At 53.7% G+C, this 22297-nt stretch overlaps 1 protein-coding gene across 1 annotated transcript; it reads left to right on the top strand.

The window, feature by feature from the left end:
- Positions 1 to 345: 345 nt before the first annotated feature.
- Positions 346 to 18286, top strand: LOC140265066 (filamin-C-like; the record flags this gene model as incomplete). The annotated part of the gene is made up of 5 exons (XM_072360941.1): positions 346 to 507; positions 7557 to 7756; positions 10607 to 10688; positions 15374 to 15526; positions 18164 to 18286. Coding segments are annotated over 5 exons (720 nt in total), but the record flags the coding sequence as incomplete, so codon positions are not given.
- Positions 18287 to 22297: the final 4011 nt, after the last annotated feature.

Here is a 22297-nt window from a genome sequence, read left to right as displayed (position 1 = left end):
CATATCACCCCATATCACCCCATATAACCCCATATCACCCCATATCACTCCATATCAGCCCATATAACCCCATATCACCCCATATCACCCCATATCACCCCATATCACCCCATATTACCCCATATCACCCCATATCACCCCATATCACCCCATATCACCCCATATCACCCCATATCACCCCATATCACCCCATATCACCCCATATCATCCCATATCACCCCATATCACCCCATATTATCCCATATCACCCCATATCACCCCATATCACCCCATATCACCCCATATCACCCCATATCACCCCATATTACCCCATATCACCCCATATCACCCCATATTATCCCTCAGGTGACGACTCCCTGCGCCGCTCGCAGCTGAACGTTGGTTCGGCCACCGACGTGTCGCTCAAGATCTCGGAGCCGGATCTGAGTCAGCTCAGCGCCACCATCACGGCCCCGTCAGGAGCCGAGGAGCCGTGTCTGCTCAAACGGCTGCCAAACAGACACATAGGTGTGTATATAATGTATAGATATCATATAGATATCATATATCATATATGTGTGTGTGTGCGAGGAGCCGTGTCTGCTCAAACGGCTGCCAAACAGGCACATAGGTACCTATAGATAATGTATAGATCATGTATATATCATATAGATACCATATAGATACCTTATATCATATATGTGTGTGTGTGCGAGGAGCCCTGTCTGCTCAAACGGCTGCCCAACAGGCACATAGGTACCTATAGATAATGTATAGATACCATATAGATACCATATAGATACCTTATATCATATATGTGTGTGTGCGAGGAGCCCTGTCTGCTCAAACGGCTGCCCAACAGGCACATAGGTACCTATAGATAATGTATATATCATATGGGTACCTATAGATATCATATAGATATCATATAGATACCATATAGATACCATATATCATATGTGTGTGTGTGTGCGAGGAGCTGTGTCTGCTCAAACGGCTGCCCAACAGACATATAGGTACCTATAGATAATGTATAGATACCATATAGATACCATATAGACATCATATATGTGTGTGTGCGAGGAGCTGTGTCTGCTCAAACGGCTGCCAAACAGACATATAGGTGTGTATATAATGTATAGATATCATATAGATATCATATATCATATATGTGTGTGTGTGCGAGGAGCCGTGTCTGCTCAAACGGCTGCCCAACAGGCACATAGGTACCTATAGATAATGTATAGATCATATATCATATATCATATATATGTGTGTGCGAGGAGCCCTGCTGCCCAACAGGCATATAGGTACCTATAGATAATGTATAGATCATGTATATATCATAGATGTGTGTGTGCGAGGAGCCCTGCCTGCTCAAACGGCTGCCCAACAGGCACATAGGTACCTATAGATAATGTATAGATAATGTATATATCATATAGATACCATATAGATACCTTATATCATATATGTGTGTGTGTGCAAGGAGCCGTGTCTGCTCAAACGGCTGCCCAACAGACATATAGGTACCTATAGATATCATATAGATAACGTATATATCATATAGATAGCATATAGATACCTTATATCATATATGTGTGTGTGTGCGAGGAGCCCTGTCTGCTCAAACGGCTGCCCAACAGGCACATAGGTACCTATAGATAATGTATAGATACCATATAGATACCATATAGATACCTTATATCATATATATGTGTGTGCGAGGAGCCGTGTCTGCTCATACGGCTGCCCAACAGGCACATAGGTACCTATAGATAATGTATAGATCATATATCATACATATAGATATCATATATCATATATGTGTGTGCGTGCGAGGAGCCCTGTCTGCTCAAACGGCTGCCAAACAGGCACATAGGTACCTATAGATAATGTATAGATACCTTATATCATCATATAGATAATGTATATATCATATATGTGTGTGTGCGAGGAGCCGTGTCTGCTCAAACGGCTGCCCAACAGGCACATAGGTACATATAGATAATGTATAGATACCATATAGATACCTTATATCATATATATGTGTGTGCGAGGAGCCGTGTCTGCTCAAACGGCTGCCAAACAGGCACATAGGTACCTATAGATAATGTATAGATACCATATAGATACCTTATATCATATATGTGTGTGTGCAAGGAGCCGTGTCTGCTCAAACGGCTGCCCAACAGGCACATAGGTACCTATAGATATCATATAGATAATGTATATAACATATAGATATCATATATATGTGTGTGCAAGGAGCCCTGTCTGCTCAAACGGCTGCCCAATAGGCACATAGGTACATATAGATAATGTATAGATATCATATAGATACCATATAGATACCTTATACCATATATGTGTGTGTGTGCGAGGAGCCGTGTCTGCTCAAACGGCTGCCCAATAGGCACATAGGTAACTATAGATAATGTATAGATACCATATATCATCATATAGATAATGTAGATATCATATAGATATCATATAGACATCATATATGTGTGTGTGCGAGGAGCCGTGTCTGCTCAAACGGCTGCCAAACAGGCACATATGTGTGTATATAATGTATAGATAATGTATATATCATATAGACATCATATATGTGTGTGTGTGCAAGGAGCCCTGTCTGCTCAAACGGCTGCCCAATAGGCATATAGGTACCTATAGATAATTTATAGATACCATATAGATACCATATAGATACCTTATATCATATATATGTGTGTGTGCGAGGAGCCCTGTCTGCTCAAACAGCTGCCAAACAGGCACATAGGTACCTATAGATACCATATAGATACCATATAGATACCATATAGATACCATATAGATACCATATAGATACCATATATCATATATGTGTGTGTGCGAGGAGCCGTGTCTGCTCAAACGGCTGCCCAGACACATAGGTACCTATAGATAATGTATAGATACCATATAGATATCATATAGATACCTTATATCATATATATGTGTGTGTGCGAGGAGCCGTGTCTGCTCAAACGGCTGCCCAACAGGCACATAGGTACCTATAGATAATGTATATATCATATAGGTACCTATAGATATCATATAGATATCATATAGATACCATATAGATACCTTATATCATATATGTGTGTGTGCAAGGAGCCCTGCCTGCTCAAACGGCTGCCCAACAGGCACATAGGTACCTATAGATAATGTATAGATACCATATAGATACCTTATAGATACCTTATATCATATATGTGTGTGTGCGAGGAGCCGTGTCTGCTCAAACGGCTGCCCAACAGGCACATAGGTACATATAGATAATGTATAGATCATATATATCATATATATGTGTGTGTGAGGAGCCCTGCTGCCCAACAGGCACATAGGTACCTATAGATAATGTATAGATACCTTATATCATATATGTGTGTGTGTGCGAGGAGCCCTGTCTGCTCAAACGGCTGCCCAACAGGCATATAGGTACCTATAGATAATGTATAGATCATGTATATATCATATAGATAGCATATAGATAGCATATATCATATATGTGTGTGTGCGAGGAGCCGTGTCTGCTCAAACGGCTGCCCAACAGACATATAGGTACCTATAGATATCATATAGATAACATATATATCATATAGATACCATATAGATAACTTATATCATATATATGTGTGTGCAAGGAGCCATGTCTGCTCAAACGGCTGCCCAACAGGCACATAGGTGTGTATATATCATATAGATATCATATAGATAGCATATAGATACCATATATCATATATGTGTGTGTGCGAGGAGCCGTGTCTGCTCAAACGGCTGCCCAACAGGCACATAGGTACCTATAGATATCATATAGATAATGTATATATCGTATAGATACCATATAGATACCATATAGATACCTTATATCATATATGTGTGTGTGCGAGGAGCCCTGTCTGCTCAAACGGCTCCTAAACAGACATATAGGTACATATAGATAATGTATAGATACCATATATTATATATGTGTGTGTGTGCACTGAAACTCTATGTGTGCCCTGACCCTATATGTGTGCCCTGACCCTATATGTGTCCCCCTGATCCTATATACAATATGTGTCCCTCTGACCCTATATATGTGTGTGTGTGTGTCCCTCTGACCCTCTATGTGTCCCACTGACCCTATATATATGTGTGTGTGTTCCACTGACCCTATATGTGTCCCACTGACCCTATATACAATATGTGTCCCCCTGACCCTATATGTGTCCCACTGACCCTATATGTGTGTCCCACTGACCCTATATGTGTGCCCTGCCCCTATATACAATATGTGTCCCCCTGACCCTATATGTGTCCCACTGGCCCTATATGTGTCTCACTGACCCTATATGTGTCCCCCTGACCCTATATGTGTCCCCCTGACCCTCTATGTGTCCCCCTGACCTTATATGTGTGTCCCCCTGACCCTATATACAATATGTGTCCCACTGACCCTATATGTGTACACTGACCCTATATGTGTGCCCTGCCCCTATATACAATATGTGTCCCACTGACCCTATATGTGTCCCACTGACCCTATATGTGTCCCACTGACCCTATATGTGAGCAGTGACCCTATATACAATATGTGTCCCCCTGACCCTATATGTGAGCACTGACCCTATATGTAAGCTCTGACCCTATATGTGTGCCCTGCTCCTATATACAATATGTGTCCCCCTGACCCTATATGTGAGCACTGACCCTATATGTTTCCCACTGACCCTATGTGTGTCCCACTGACCCTCTATGTGTCCCCCAGACACTATTGGTGTGCACTGACCCTATATGTGTCCCACTGACCCTCTATGTGTCCCCCTGACCCTATATGTGTCCCCCTGCCCCTCTATGTGTCCCCCTGACCCTATATGTGTCCCCCTGACCCTATATGTGTCCCACTGACCCTCTATGTGTCCCACTGACCCTATATGTGAGCAGTGACCCTATATTCAATATGTGTCCCCCTGACCCTATATGTGTGCCCTGACCCTATATGTGTGCCCTGAACCTGTATGTGTCCCACTGACCCTATATGTGTCCCACTGACCCTATATGTGTGCCCTGACCCTATATGTGTGCCCTGCCCCTATATACAATATGTGTCACACTGACCCTATATGTGTGTGCACTGACCCTCTATGTGTCCCCCTGACCCTATATGTGTGTCCCCCTGACCCTATATGTGTGTCCCCCTGACCCTATATGTGTGCCCTGCCCCTATATATGTGTCCCACTGACCCTATATGTGTGCCCTGCCCCTATATACAATATGTGTCCCCCTGACCCTATATGTGTCCCACTGACTCTATATGTGTCCCCCTGACCCTATATGTGTCCCACTGACCCTATATGTGTCCCCCTGACCCTCTGTGTGTCCCCCTGACCTTATATGTGTGTCCCCCTGACCCTATATACAATGTGTCTCTCTGACCCTATATGTGTCCCTCTGACCCTATATGTGTGCCCTGAACCTGTATGTGTCCCACTGACCCTATATGTGTCCCACTGACCCTATATGTGTGCCCTGACCCTATATGTGTGCCCTGCCCCTATATACAATATGTGTCACACTGACCCTATATGTGTGTGCACTGACCCTCTATGTGTCCCCCTGACCCTATATGTGTGTCCCCCTGACCCTATATGTGTGTCCCCCTGACCCTATATGTGTGCCCTGCCCCTATATATGTGTCTCACTGACCCTATATGTGTGCCCTGCCCCTATATATGTGTCCCACTGACCCTATATGTGTGCCCTGCCCCTATATACAATATGTGTCCCCCTGACCCTATATGTGTCCCACTGACTCTATATGTGTCCCACTGACCCTATATGTGTCCCCCTGACCCTATATGTGTCCCACTGACCCTATATGTGTCCCCCTGACCCTCTGTGTGTCCCCCTGACCTTATATGTGTGTCCCCCTGACCCTATATACAATGTGTCTCTCTGACCCTATATGTGTCCCTCTGACCCTATATGTGTCCCAGTGACCCCATATGTGTGCCCTGCCCCTATATATGTGTCCCACTGACCCTATATGTGTGCCCTGCCCCTATATACAATATGTGTCCCCCTGACCCTATATGTGTCCCACTGACCCTATATGTGTCCCCCTGACCCTATATGTGAGCACTGACCCTATATGTGAGCACTGACCCTATATATCTGTGTCCCCCTGACCCTATATCTGTGCCCCCTGACCCTATATCTGTGCCCCCTGACCCTATATGTGTCCCCCTGACCCTATATGTGAGCACTGACCCTATATGTGAGCAGTGACCCTATATACAATATGTGTCCCCCTGACCCTATATGTGAGCAGTGACCCTATATACAATATGTGTCCCCCTGACCCTATATGTGAGCAGTGACCCTATATTCAATATGTGTCCCACTGACCCTATATGTGAGCACTGACCCTATATGTGAGCAGTGACCCTATATACAATATGTGTCCCCCTGACCCTGTATGTGTGCCCTGCCCCTATATACAATATGTGTCCCCCTGACCCTATATATCTGTGCCCCCTGCCCCTATGTGTGTCCCCCTGACCCTCTATGTGTCCCCCTGACCCTCTATGTGTCCCCCTGCCCCTATATGTGAGCACTGACCCTATATATCTGTGTGCCCTGACCCTATATCTGTGCCCCCTGACCCTATATGTGTGCACTGACCCTATATGTGCCCCCTGCCCCTATATGTGTCCCCCTGCCCCTATATGTGCCCCCTGACCCTATATGTGTCCCCCTGACCCTATATGTGTGTCCTGCCCCTATATACAATGTGTCCCACTGACCCTATATGTGTCCCCCTGACCCTATATGTGTGCACTGACCCTATATGTGAGCTCTGACCCTATATGTGTGTCCCACTGACCCTATATGTGTGTGTGTGTGCACTGACCCTCTATGTGTCCCCCTGACCCTCTATGTGTCCCCCTGACCCTATATCTGTGTCCCACTGACCCTATATGTGTGCACTGACCCTCTATGTGTGCACTGACCCTATATGTGTCCCACTGACCCTATATCTGTGTCCCACTGACCCTATATGTGTGCACTGACCCTATATGTGAGCTCTGATCCTATATGTGTGTCCCACTGACCCTATATGTGTCTCACTGACCCTATATGTGTGCCCTGACCCTATATGTGTCCCCCTGCCCCTATATACAATATGTGTCCCCCTGACCCTATATGTGTCCCACTGACCCTATATGTGTGTCCCACTGACCCTATATGTGTGCCCTGCCCCTATATACAATATGTGTCCCCCTGCCCCTGTATACGTGTCCTACTGACCCTCTATGTTTGCCCTGACCCTATATGTGTGCCCTGACCCTCTATGTGTCCCCCTGACCCTATATGTGTGTGTGTGTGTCCCACTTTCCCTCTGTGTCCCACTGACCCTCTATGTGTCCCATTGACCCTATATGTGTGCCCTGCCCCTACATACACTATGTGTCCCCCTGACCCTATATACAATATGTGTCCCCCTGACCCTCTATGTGAGCACTGACCCTATATGTGCCCCCTGACCCTATATACCTGTTCCCTTTAGGCATCTCGTTCACGCCGAAGGAGGTTGGGGAGCACGTTGTGAGCGTGCGCAAGGGGGGGCAGCACGTGACCAACAGCCCCTTCCGCATCGTGGTGGGACCCTCCGAGATCGGGGACGCCAGCAGAGTCAAGGTGTGGGGGAAGGGGCTCAAAGAGGGGACAACCTTCCAGATGGCGGAGTTCACTGTGGATACACGGAGTGCGGGTATGGGGTTATGGGTTATGGGTTATGGGGTTATGGGGTTATGGGGTTATGGGGTGGGATAATGGGGTTATGGGGTTATGGGGTTATGGGGTTATGGGGTGGGATTATGGGGTTATGGGGTGGGACGCCAGCAGGGTCAAGGTGTGGGGGAAGGGGCTGAGTGAGGGGACAACCTTCCAGATGGCCGAGTTCACTGTGGACACACGGAGTGCGGGTATGGGGTTATGGGTTATAGGTTATGGGGTTATGGGTTATGGGTTATGGGTTATGGGGTTATGGGTTATGGGGTTATGGGTTATGGGGTTATGGGGTTATGGGGTTATGGGTTATGGGTTATGGGTTATGGGGTTATAGGTTATGGGGTTATGGGTTATGGGTTATGGGGTGGGACGCCAGCAGAGTCAAGGTGTGGGGGAAGGGGCTCAAGGAGGGGACAACCTTCCAGATGGCGGAGTTCACTGTGGATACACGGAGTGCGGGTATGGGGTTATGGGGTTATGGGGTTATGGGGTTATGGGGTTATGGGGTTATGGGGTTATGGGGTTATGGGGTTATGGGTTATGGGGTTATGGGGTTATGGGGTTATGGGTTATGGGTTATGGGGTTATGGGGTTATGGGGTTATGGGGTTATGGGTTATGGGGTTATGGGGTTATGGGGTTATGGGGTTATAGGGGGTTATGGGGTTATGGGGTTATGGGGTTATGGGGTTATGGGGTGGGATTATGGGGTTATGGGGTTATGGGGTTATGGGGTTATGGGGTGGGATTATGGGGTTAGGGGGTGGGATTATGGGATTATGGGGTGGTATTATGGGATTATGGGGTTATGGGTTATGGGGTTATGGGTTATGGGGTTATGGAGGTTATGGGTTATGGGGTTATGGGGTTATGGGGTTATGGGGTTATGGGATTATGGGGTTATGGGGTGGGATTATGGGGTTATGGGGTTATGGGGTTATGGGGTTATGGGGTGGGATGCCAGCAGGGTCAAGGTGTGGGGGAAGGGGCTGAGTGAGGGGACAACGTTCCAGATGGCAGAGTTCACTGTGGACACACGGAGTGCGGGTATGGGGTTATGGGTTATGGGGTTATGGGTTATGGGGTTATGGGGTTATGGGTTATGGGTTATGGGGTTATGGGGTTATGGGGTTATGGGTTATGGGTTATGGGGTTATGGGTTTTGGGTTATGGGTTATGGGGTTATGGGGTTATGGGTTATGGGTTATGGGGTTATGGGGTTATGGGGTTATGGGGTTATGGGGTTATGGGGTTATGGGGTTATGGGGTTATGGGGTTATGGGGTTATGGGGTTATGGGGTTATGGGGTTATGGGTTATGGGGTTATGGGGTTATGGGGTTATGGGTTATGGGTTATGGGGTTATGGGGTTATGGGGTTATGGGGTTATGGGTTATGGGGTTATGGGGTTATGGGGTTATGGGGTTATAGGGGGTTATGGGGTTATGGGGTTATGGGGTTATGGGGTTATGGGGTGGGATTATGGGGTTATGGGGTTATGGGGTTATGGGGTTATGGGGTGGGATTATGGGGTTAGGGGGTGGGATTATGGGATTATGGGGTGGTATTATGGGATTATGGGGTTATGGGTTATGGGGTTATGGGTTATGGGGTTATGGAGGTTATGGGTTATGGGGTTATGGGGTTATGGGGTTATGGGGTTATGGGATTATGGGGTTATGGGGTGGGATTATGGGGTTATGGGGTTATGGGGTTATGGGGTTATGGGGTGGGATGCCAGCAGGGTCAAGGTGTGGGGGAAGGGGCTGAGTGAGGGGACAACGTTCCAGATGGCAGAGTTCACTGTGGACACACGGAGTGCGGGTATGGGGTTATGGGTTATGGGGTTATGGGTTATGGGGTTATGGGGTTATGGGTTATGGGTTATGGGGTTATGGGGTTATGGGGTTATGGGTTATGGGTTATGGGGTTATGGGTTTTGGGTTATGGGTTATGGGGTTATGGGGTTATGGGTTATGGGTTATGGGGTTATGGGGTTATGGGGTTATGGGGTTATGGGGTTATGGGGTTATGGGGTTATGGGGTTATGGGTTATGGGGTTATGGGGTTATGGGGTTATGGGGTTATGGGTTATGGGGTTATGGGGTTATGGGGTTATGGGTTATGGGGTTATGGGGTTATGGGTTATGGGGTTATGGGGTTATGGGTTATGGGGTTAGGGGGTTATGGGTTATGGGGTTAGGGGGTTATGGGGTTATGGGGTGGGATTATGGGGTTATGGGGTTATGGGGTTATGGGGTTATGGGGATATGGGGGATTATGGGGTTATGGGGTTATGGGGTTATGGGGTTATGGGATTATGGGTTATGGGGTTATGGGGTTATGGGGTTATGGGGTTATGGGTTATGGGGTTATGGGTTATGGGGTTATGGGGTTATGGGGTGGGATTATGGGGTTATGGGGTTATGGGGTGGGATTATGGGGTTATGGGGTGGGATTATGGGGTTATGGGGTGGGATTAAGGGGTTATGGGGTGGGATTATGGGGTTATGGGGTGGGATTAAGGGGGTTATGGGGTGGGATTATGGGGTGAGATTATTGCGTGGGATTATGGAGTGGGATTATGGGATGAGATTATGGAGTGGGATTATGGGGTGGTATTATGGGGTGAGATTATGGGGTGGGATTATGGGGTGGGATTATGGGGTGAGATTATGGGGTGGGATTATGGGATGAGATTATGGGGTGAGGTTATGGGATGGGATTATGGGAGGAGATTATGGGATGGGATTATGGGATGGGATTATGGGATGGGATTATGGGATGGGATTATGGGGTATTATGGGATTATGGGGTGGGATGCCCAGAGGGTCAAGGTGTGGGGGAAGGGGCTGAGCGAGGGGACAACGTTCCAGATGGCGGAGTTCACTGTGGATACACGGAGTGCGGGTATGGGGTTATAGGGGGTTATGGGGTTATGGGGTTATGGGTTATGGGGTTATGGGGTTATGGGGTTATGGGTTATGGGGTTATGGGGTTATGGGGTGGGATTATGGGGTTATGGGGTTATGGGGTTATGGGGTTATGGGTTATGGGGTTATGGGTTATGGGGTTATAGGTTATGGGGTTATGGGGTTATGGGGTTATGGGGTGGGATTATGGGGTTATGGGGTTATGGGTTATGGGGTTATGGGGTTATGGGTTATGGGGTTATGGGTTATGGGTTATGGGGTTATAGGTTATGGGGTTATGGGGTTATGGGGTGGGACGCCAGCAGGGTCAAGGTGTGGGGGAAGGGGCTCAGTGAGGGGACGACGTTCCAGATGGCAGAGTTCACTGTGGACACACGGAGTGCGGGTATGGGGTTATGGGGTGGGATTATGGGGTTATGGGGTGGGATTATGGGGTTATGGGGTTATGGGGTGGGATTATGGGGTTATGGGGTGGGATTATGGGGTTATGGGGTGGGATTAAGGGGGTTATGGGGTGGGATTATGGGGTTATGGGGTGGGATTATGGGGTTATGGGGTGGGATTATGGGGTATTATGGGGTGGGATTATGGGGTATTATGGGATGAGATTATGGGGTGGGATTATGGGGTGGGATTATGGGGTAGGATTATGGGGTGAGATTATGGGATTATGGGATGGGATTATGGGGTGGGATTATGGGATGAGATTATGAGTGGGATTATGCGGTGGGATTATGGGGGATTATGGGGTGGGATTATGGGAGGAGATTATGGGATGGGATTATGGGGTGGGATTATGCGGTGGGATTATGGGGTGAGATTATGGGGTGGGATTATGGGAGGAGATTATGGGGTGGGATTATGGGAGGAGATTATGGGGTGGGATTATGGGAGGAGATTATGGGGTGGGATTATGGGGTATTATGGGATATTATGGGGTGGGATTATGGGGTGATCTTATGGGGTGGGATTATGGGGTGGGATTATGGGGGGTTATGGGGTGGGATTTTGGGGTGGGATTATTTGATGAGATTATGGGGTGGGATTATGGGGTGGGATTATGTGGGATTATGGGATATTAGGGGGTGGGATTATGGGGTATTATGGGATGAGATTATGGGGTGGGATTATGGTGTGGGATTATGGAGTGGGATTATGGGGTGAAATTATGGGTTGGGATTATGGGGTGAAATTATGGGGTGGGATTATGGGGTGAAATTATGGGGTGGGATTATAGGGTGAGATTATGGGGTGGGATTATTTGATGAGATTATGGGGTGGGATTATGGGGTGGGATTATGTGGGATTATGGGGTATTATGGGGTGGGATTATGGGGTGGGGTTATGGGGTGAGATTATGGGGTGGGATTATGTGATGAGATTATGGGGTGGGATTATGGGGATTATGGGGTGAGATTATGGGGTGAGATTATGGGGTGGGATTATGGTGTTATGGGGTGGGATTATGGGGTGAGATTATGCAGTGGGATTATGGGGTGAGATTATGGGGTGAGGTTATGGGGTGAGATTATGGGGTGGGATTATGTGATGAGATTATGGGGTGGGATTATGGGGTGGGATTATGGTGTTATGGGGTGGGATTATGGGGTGAGATTATGCGGTGGGATTATGGGGTGGGATTATGGGATTATGGGGTGGGATTATGGGGTGAGATTATGGGGTGGGATTATGGGATGAGATTATGGGGTGGGATTATGGGGTGGGATTAGGGGTTGGGATTATGGGGTGGGATTATGGGGGGTTATGGGGTGGGATTTTGGGGTGGGATTATGTGATGAGATTATGGGGTGGGATTATGGGGTGGGATTTTGTGGGATTATGGGGTATTATGGGGTGGGATTATGGGGTATTATGGGATGAGATTATGGGGTGGGATTATGGTGTGGGATTATGGAGTGGGATTATGGGGTGAAATTATGGGGTGGGATTATATGGTGAGATTATGGGGTGGGATTATTGGATGAGATTATGGGGTGGGATTATGGGGTGGGATTATGGGATTATGGGGTGGGATTATGGGGTGAGATTATGAGTGGGATTATGGAGTATTATGGGGTGAGATTATGTGATGAGATTATGGGGTGAGATTATGGGGTGGGATTATGGGGTGGGATTATGGGGTGGGAATATGGGGTGAGATTATGGGATGAGATTATGGGGTGGGATTATAGGGTGAGATTATGGGATGAGATTATGAGTGGGATTATGGAGTGGGATTATGGGTGGGATTATGGGATGAGATTGTGGGGTGGGATTATGGGGGATTATGGAGTATTATGGGGTGGGATTATGGGGTGGGATTATGGGGGATTATGGGGTGGATGGGACAGAATGGATGGGATGGGGTAGACATGATATTATGGGATGGGATGGAATGGATGGGATGGGATAATATGGGATGGAATATTATGGGATGGGATATTATGGGATGGGATGGAGATGGATGGGATATTATGGGATGGATCGGATGGGATGGATGGCATATTATGGGATGGGAGGGGATGGGATGGGGTATTATGGAGTGGGATGGGGTGGGATGGATGGGATGGGATTGAGATGGGATAGGGTGGATAGGATACAATGGGATATTATGGGATGGAATGGATCAGATGAATGGGATGGGGTGGGGTGGGATGGGATGGATGGGGTAGGGAAGGGTGGGAGGGGATGGGATGGGGGGGGATGGAGAGCATGGCTGTGTGGTGGTCGTGGTCAGTATGGGGTAGGATAGGAAGGTGGCCATGATGGCGGCCATGATGGCGGCCATGTCCATGTGATGGCCATAAAGAATGTGGGATGGGAAGGTGGCCATGATGGCGGCCATGATGGCGGCCATGATGGTGGCCATTTCCATGTGATGGCTATCACCAACATGGGATGGGATGCGATGGCGGCCATGATGGCAGCCATGATGGTGGCCATGATGTTGGCCATGTCCATGTGATGGCTATCACCAACATGGGATGGGATGGTGGCCATGATGGCGGCCATGATGGCGGCCATGTCCACACGATGGCCATGAAGAATGTGGGATGGGATGGTGGCCATGATGGCGGCCATGATGGTGTCCATGTCCACATGATGGCCAGAAACAACGTGGGATGGGATGGTGGCCATGATGGCGGCCATGATGGTGGCCATGTCCATGTGATGGCCATAAACAACGTGGGATGGGGTGGTGGCCATGATGGCGGCCATGATGGTGGCCATGTCCACACGATGGCCATAAACAACATGGGATGGGATGGTGGCCATGATGGCGGCCATGATGGTGTCCATGTCCACATGATGGCCATAAACAACATGGGATGGGATGGTGGCCATGATGGTGGCCATGTCCACATGATGGCCATAAAGAATGTGGGATGGGATGGTGGCCATGATGGCGACCATGATGGTGGCCATGATGTTGGCCATGTCCATGTGATGGCTATCACCAATGTGGGATGGGATGGCGGCCATGATGGCGGCCATGACGATGGCCTTGTCCATGTGATGGCTATAGCCAATGTGGGATGGGATGGCAGCCATAATGGTGGCCATGTCCACATGATGGCCATAAACAATGTAGGTTGGGATGGTGGCCATGATGACAGCCCAGATGGTGGCCATGATGGCGGCCATGATAGTGGCCATGTCCATGTGATGGCCATAAACAACGTGGGATGGGATGGCGGCCATGATGGTGGCCATGACGGTGGTCATGTCCATGTGATGGCTATAACCAATATGGGATGGGATGGTGACCATGATGGTGGCCATGATGTTGGCCATATCCATGTGATGGCTATCACCAATGTGGGATGGGATGTTGGCCATGATGGCGGCCATGATGGCGGCCATGATGGCAGCCATGTCCATGTGATGGCCATAAACAGTGTGGGATGGGATGGTGGCCATGATGGTGGCTATGATGGTGGCCATGTCCATGTGATGGCTATAGCCAATGTGGGATGGGTCGGCAGCCATGACAGTGGCCATGTCCATGTGATGGCTATAGCCAACATAGGATGGGATGGTGGCCATGATGACAGCCCAGATGGTGGCCATGATGGCGGCCATGATAGTGGCCATGTTCATGTGATGGCTATAGCCAACATAAAATGGGATGACGGCCATGATGGCAGCCATGACGGTGGTCATGTCCATGTGATGGCTATAACCAATATGGGATGGGATGGTGACCATGATGGCGGCCATGATGGCGGCCATGATGGTGGCCATGATGGTGGCCATGTCCATGTGATGGCTATAGCCAACGTGGAATGGGATGGTGGCCATGATGGCAGCCATGATGGTGGCCATGATGGTGGTCATGTCCAAGTGATGGCCATAAAGAACGTGGAATGGGATGGTGGCCATGATGGCGGCCATGATGGTGGCCATGATGGTGGTCATGTCCATGTGATGGCTGTAGTCAACGCGGGATGGGATGGCGGCCATGATGGCGGCCATGATGGAGGCCATGTCCACATGATGTCTGTAGCCAACGCGGGATCTCCTGCCCCCCAACCTTTCCCAACCCATCTGAGCCCGTCACCACATCCACCACCCCCCACCCACAGCACCCTGGACCAGGGTGGGCTATGGGGGCTATGGGGGCTGTGTGGGTCCCTTACTCACATGTGTCCCCCCCCTCAGGGTACGGCGGTCTGGGGCTGTCGGTGGAGGGTCCGAGCAAGGTGGACATTCACTGCGAGGACGCGGAGGACGGTACCTGCAAAGTGTCCTACTGCCCCACTGAGCCCGGCAGCTACCGGCTCAGCGTCAAGTTCGCTGACAGACACGTGCCAGGTGGGGGGGGGGGGGGGGGTCACCTCTATGGGGTTATTGTGGGGGGTGGGAGGCAATGGGGGGGGCAATGGGGGATGGGTCACCTCCTGGGGGGGTTATTGTGGGGGGTGGGGAGGCAATGGGGGGGGCAATGGGGGATGGGGCACTTCCTGGGGGGGTTATTGTGGGGGGTGGGGAGGCAATGGGGGGGGCAATGGGGGATGGGGCACTTCCTGGGGGGGTTATTGTGGGGGGTGGGGAGGCAATGGGGGGGGCAATGGGGGATGGGTCACCTCCTGGGGGGTTATATGGGGGGTGGGGAGGCAATGGGGGGCAGTGGGAGATGGATCACTTCCTGGAGACAATGGGGGGCAATGGGGGATGGGTCACTTCCTGGGGGGGTTATTGTGGGGGATGGGGAGGCAATGGGGGGCAATGGGGGATGTGTCACCTCCTGGGGGGGTTATTGTGGGGGGGGGGGATGGGGAGATCCAGGGGATGGCACACCTCCTGGGGGGGTTATATAGGGGGATGGGGAGGCAATGGGGGGCAATGGGGGACAATGGGGTGATGGGTCACCTCCTTTGGGGGGGGGGGGAGGGTTATAATGGTGAGGTTGGAATGCAATGGAGTGGGCCTGGGGGATGGGGAACCTCTTGGGGGGGTTATATTGGGGGGCAGGGAGGCAATGGGGGGGGGGGGTGATGGGTCACCTCCTGGGGGGGTTATACTGGGGGGGGATGGGGGGCTCCAGGGGATGGGGCACCTCCTGGGGGGTTATACTGGGGGGGTGGGGAGGTAATGGGGGGTAATGGGGGATGGGTCACTTCCTGGGGGGGTTATTGTGGGGGGGGGGATGGGGAGATCCAGGGGATGGAGTTATATTGGGGGTGGGGAGGCAATGGGGGGCAATGGGGGATGGGGCACTTCCTGGGGGGGTTATTGTGGGGGGTGGGGAGGCAATGGGGGGTAATGGGCAATGGGGGGCAATGGGGGGCAATGGGGGATGGGTCACTTCCTTGGGGGGGGGGGGAGGGTTATAATGGTGAGGTTGGAATGTAATGGAGTGGGCCTGGGGGATGGGGAACCTCCTGGGGGGGTTATATTGGGGGGTGGGGAGGCAATGGGGGGCAATGGGGGATGGGTCACCTCCTGGGGGGGTTATTGTGGGGGGAGGATGGGGGGCTCCAGGGGATGGGAGTTATAATGGCGGGGGGGGGGATGTTACCTGTCTGTCACCTCCCAGGGGGTGGGGGGACATGGGGGGGGGATGGCCATGTGTCACCTCCTGGGTGGGGGGGTCACTAATAGGGGGGGGGGTCACTAATGGGAGGGGGGGTCACTAATGGGGGGGGTCACTAATGGGAGGGGGGGGGGTCACTAATGGGGGGGGGTCACTAATGGGGGGGGTCACTAATGGGGGGGTGGGTCACTAATAGGGGGGGGTCACTAATGGGAGGGGGGGGTCACTAAGGTGGGGGGGGTCACTAATGGGAGGGGGGGGTCACTAATGGGGGGGGGTCACTAATGGGGGGGATTCACTAATGGGAGGGGGGGTCACTAATGGGAGGGGGGGTCACTAATTGGAGGGGGGGTCACTAATTGGAGGGGGGGTCACTAATGGGAGGGGGGGGTCACTAATGGGTGGGGGGGGTCAGTAATGGGAGGGGGGGGGTCACTAATTGGAGGGGGGGTCACTAATGGGAGGGGGGGGTCAGTAATGGAAGGGGGGGGGTCACTAATGGGAGGGGGGGTCACTAATGGGGGGGAGGTCAGTAATGGGGGGGGGTCACTAATGGGGGGGGGTCACTAATGGGGGGGGGTCACTAATGGGGGGGGGGTCAGTAATGGGGGGGGTCACTAATGGGGGGGGGTCAGTAATGGGAGGGGGGGGTCACTAATGGGGGGGGGTCACTAATGGGGGGGGTCACTAATGGGGGGTGTCACTAATGGGAGGGGGGGGTCACTAATGGGAGGGTGGGGTCACTAATGGGAGGGGGGGTCACTAATGAGGGGGGGGGTCAGTAATGGGAGGGGGGTGTCACTAATGGGGGGGGGTCAGTAATGGGAGAGGGGGGTCACTAATGGGGGGGGGTCACTAATGGGGGGTTTCACTAATGGGAGGGGGGGGTCACTAATGGGGGGGGTCACTAATGGGGGGTCACTAATGGGAGGGTGGGGTCAGTAATGGGAGGGTGGGGTCACTAATGGGGGGGTCACTAATGGGAGGGGGGGGTCACTAATGGGAGGGGGGGTCACTAATGGGGGGTGTCACTAATGGGGGGGGTCACGAATGGGGGGGGTCACTAATGGGCGGTGTCACTAATTGGAGGGGGGGTCACTAATTGGGAGGGGGGGGGGTCACTAATGGGTGGGGGGGGTCACTAATGGGGGGGGTCAGTAATGGGAGGGGGGGGTCACTAATGGGGGGGGGTCAGTAATGGGAGGGGGGGTCACTAATGGGGGGGGGGGTGTCACCTGTCTGTCACCTGGGGGGGACAAGAGTGGATGGGGGGGGGGGGGGTGGAGTGTATCCCCTCCTGGGCGGGGAGGGGGGGGGGTCACCTCCTGGGGAGGGGGGGGGCACAGTGTGGAGGTGACCCCATGGGGGGGCCATGCAGCCCACGCCGGGGGTCCGCAATGTGGTGCTGTCCGCAGGGAGCCCCTTCACCGTGAAGGTGAGCGGGGAGGGCCGCGTGAAGGAGAGCATCACCCGCAGCCGGCAGGCGGCGTCCATCGCTGCCATAGGGAGCGCGTGCGACCTCAACCTCAAGATACCAGGTGGGGGGGGGGGATGTGGGGGGATGTGGGGATGGGGGGGGCATGATGGGGGGGATGTGGGATGGGGGGGGGATATGGGGCTGGGGGGGGCAGGGGGGGCATGATGGGAAGGACATAGGATGTGGGGGGGGGAGGGCAGGGGGGGTATGATGGGAGGGATGTGGGATGTGGGGGGGATATGGGGTTGGGGGGGGGGCAGGGGGGGCATGATGGGAGGGATGTGGGATGGGGGGGGGACGTGGGGTTAATGGGGCATGATGGGAGGGACATGGGATGTGGGGGGGATATGGGGTTGGGGGGGCGTGATGGGAGAGATGTGGGATGTGGGGGGGGGATATGGGGCTGGGGGGGCATTATAGGGGGGATTTTGGGCATGGGGGGGCATGGGGGGATGGGGGGGGACATGGGGTTGGGGGGGGTATGATGGGAGGGATGTGGGATGGGGGGGGATGTGGGGCTGGGGGGGGCAGGGGGAGCATGGGAGGGATGTGGGGTGTGGGGGGTATGATGGGGTTAATGGGGCATGATGGGAGGGATGTTGGATGTGGGGGGGATATGGGGCTGGGGGGGGCAGGGAGGGCATGATGGGAGGGATGTGGGATGGGGGGGGATATGGGGTTAATGGGGCATAATGGGAGGGACATGGGATGTGGGGGGGATATGGGGCTGGGGGGGACATTATAGGGGGGATTTTGGGCATGGGGGGGCATGGGGGGGATGTGGGGGGACATGGGGTTGGGGGGGGTATGATGGGAGGGACATGAGCTGGGGGGGGTACATGGGGTTAATGGGGTATAATGGGAAGGACATGGGATGTGGGGGGATGTGGGGTTGGGGGGCATGATGGGGGGGACGTAGGATGTGGGGGGGATATGGGGCTGGGGGGGGCAGGGGGGGCATGGGAGGGATGTGGGGTGTGGGGGGTATGATGGGGTTAATGGGGCATGATGGGAGGGACATGGGATGTGGGGAGATGTGGGGCTGGGGGGGGCAGGGGGGGCATGATGGGAGGGATGTGGGATGGGGGGGGGATATGGGGTTAATGGGGCATAATGGGAGGGATGTTGGATGTGGGGGGGATATGGGGTTGGGGGGGACATTATAGGGGGGATTTTGGGCATGGGGGGGCATGGGGGGGGTACATGGGGTTGGGGGGGCATGATGGGAAGGACATAGGATGTGGGGGGGGGGAGGGCAGGGGGGGTATGATGGGAGGGACGTGGGATGTGGGGGGGATGTGGGGCTGGGGGGGACATGATAGGGGGGATATGGGTCTGGGGGGGCATGGTGGGGGATGTGGGGGGGATGTGGGGTTGGGGGGGTATGATGGGAGGGATGTGGGATGTGGGGGGGATGTGGGGCTGGGGGGGGCAGGGGGAGCATGGGAGGGATGTGGGGTGTGGGGGGTATGATGGGGTTAATGGGGCATGATGGGAGGGACATGGGATGTGGGGGGGATATGGGGCTGGGGGGGTATGATGGGAGGGATGTGGGGTATTGGGGGGGGGATATGGGGCTGGGGGGGCAGGGGGGGCATGATGGGAGGGATGTGGGATGGGGGGGGGACGTGGGGTTAATGGGGCATGATGGGAGGGACATGGGATGTGGGGGGGATATGGGGCTGGGGGGTATGATGGGAGGGATGTGGGGTATTGGGGGGATATGGGGCTCAGGGGGGGGCATGATGGGAGGGATTTGGGGGGGTGTGGGGGGGATGTGGGGTTGGGGGGGATGTGGGGGGTACATGGGGTTAATGGGGCATGATGGGAGGGATGTGGGATGTGGGGGGATGTGGGGTTGGGGGGGACATGATAGGGGGGATTTGGGGCATGGGGGGGTATGATGGGAGGGGACATGAACATGGGATGTGGGGGGGGGAGAGGAGGGGGGGGTATGATGGGAGGGATGTGGGATGTGGGGGGATGTGGGGCTGGGGGGGACATGATAGGGGGGATTTTGGGCATGGGGGGGCATGGGGGGGGTACATGGGGTTGGGGGGGCATGATGGGAAGGACATAGGATGTGGGGGGGGGGAGGGCAGGGGGGGTATGATGGGAGGGACGTGGGATGTGGGGGGGATGTGGGGCTGGGGGGGACATGATAGGGGGGATATGGGTCTGGGGGGGCATGGTGGGGGATGTGGGGGGGATGTGGGGTTGGGGGGGTATGATGGGGGGGATGTGGGATGTGGGGGGGATATGGGGCTGGGGGGGGCAGGGGGAGCATGGGAGGGATGTGGGGTGTGGGGGGTATGATGGGGTTAATGGGGCATGATGGGAGGGATGTTGGATGTGGGGGGGATATGGGGCTGGGGGGGACATTATAGGGGGGATTTTGGGCATGGGGGGGCATGGGGGGGATGTGGGGGGACATGGGGTTGGGGGGGGTATGATGGGAGGGACATGAGCTGGGGGGGGGTACATGGGGTTAATGGGGCATAATGGGAGGGACATGGGATGTGGGGGGATGTGGGGTTGGGGGGGCATGATGGGGGGGACGTGGGATGTGGGGGGGATATGGGGTTGGGGAGGGCAGGGGGGGCATGATGGGAGGGATGTGGGATGTGGGGGGGGACATGGGGCTGGGGGGGTATGATGGGAGGGATGTGGGGTGTGGGGGGGATGTGGGGCTGGGGGGGACATGATAGGGGGGATTTGGGGCATGGGGGGGCATGATGGGAGGGGACATGAACATGGGATGTGGGGGGGGGGAGGGGAGGGGGGGTGTTATGGGAGGGATGTGGGATGGGGGGGGGATGTGGGGCTGGGGGTGGCAGGGGGAGCATGGGAGGGATATGTGGTGTGGGGGGTATGATGGGGTTAATGGGACATAATGGGAGGGGACATGGGATGTGGGGAGATGTGGGGCTGGGGGGGACAGGGGGGCATGATGGGAGGGATGTGGGATGGGGGGGGATGTGGGGCTGGGGGGGACATAGGATGTGGGGGGGGACATGGGGTTAATGGGGCATGATGGGAGGGGACATGGGATGTGGGGGGGTGTGGGGTTGGGGGGGTATGATGGGAGGGATGTGGGATGTGGGGAGATGTGGGGTTGGGGGGGACATGATAGGGGGGATATGGGGCATGGGGGGGGGGATGTGGGGGGTACATGGGGTTAATGGGGCATGATGTGAGGGACATGGGATGTGGGGGGGGGGAGGGCAGGGGGGGTATGATGGGAGGGACGTGGGATGTGGGGGGGATGTGGGGCTGGGGGGACATGATGGGAGGGATGTGGGATGGGGGGGGGATGTGGGGTTAATGGGGCATAATGGGAGGGACATGGGATGGGGGGGGGATATGGGGTTGGGGGGGCGTGATGGGAGAGATGTGGGATGTGGGGGGGGATATGGGGCTGGGGGGGACATTATAGGGGGGATTTTGGGCATGGGGGGATGTGGGGGGGATGTGGGTTTGGGGGGGCGTGATGGGGGATGTGGGGGGGATATGGGGCTGGGGGGGTATGATGGGAGGGATGTGGGATGTGGGGGGGATGTGGGGCTGGGGGGGACATGATAGGGGGGATTTGGGGCATGGGGGGGCATGGGGGGGGATGTGGGGTGGGAAGTGGGGGGCATGGGGGTCACTATGGGGATGGACATGATGGGGGGGACATGGGGTATGGGGGGATGTGGGGGCTATAGGGGGGCATGATGAGGGGGGATGTGGGGTATGGGGGGGACATGATGGGGAGGACATGGAGCATGGGGGGTGTGGGGGATATGAGGGGGGACATGATCGGGGTGGGACATAATGGGGGAGTATGGGGGGTTTGGGGACATGGGGGGGGATGGGGGGATGGGGGGGATATGGGGATGGGGACATAGGGACAAGGTTGGGGATGTGGGGACGGGGATGACATGGGGACACAGACATGGGGATGGGGACATGGGGACAGGAACAAGGGGACGGGTTGGGATGGGGACATGGGGACATAGGGACAGGGAAAGGGACAGAGAGTGGGATGGGGACAGGAATGGGGTTACAGTGGGGACAGGGGTGGGGATGA

The sequence above is a fragment of the Excalfactoria chinensis genome, unplaced genomic scaffold (assembly GCF_039878825.1).
Source record: "Excalfactoria chinensis isolate bCotChi1 unplaced genomic scaffold, bCotChi1.hap2 Scaffold_418, whole genome shotgun sequence".
In the NCBI taxonomy this organism is placed as follows: domain Eukaryota; kingdom Metazoa; phylum Chordata; class Aves; order Galliformes; family Phasianidae; genus Excalfactoria; species Excalfactoria chinensis.
Note: the sequence above shows the minus strand (reverse complement) of the source record. Positions and strands in the feature narration are given on the sequence as shown.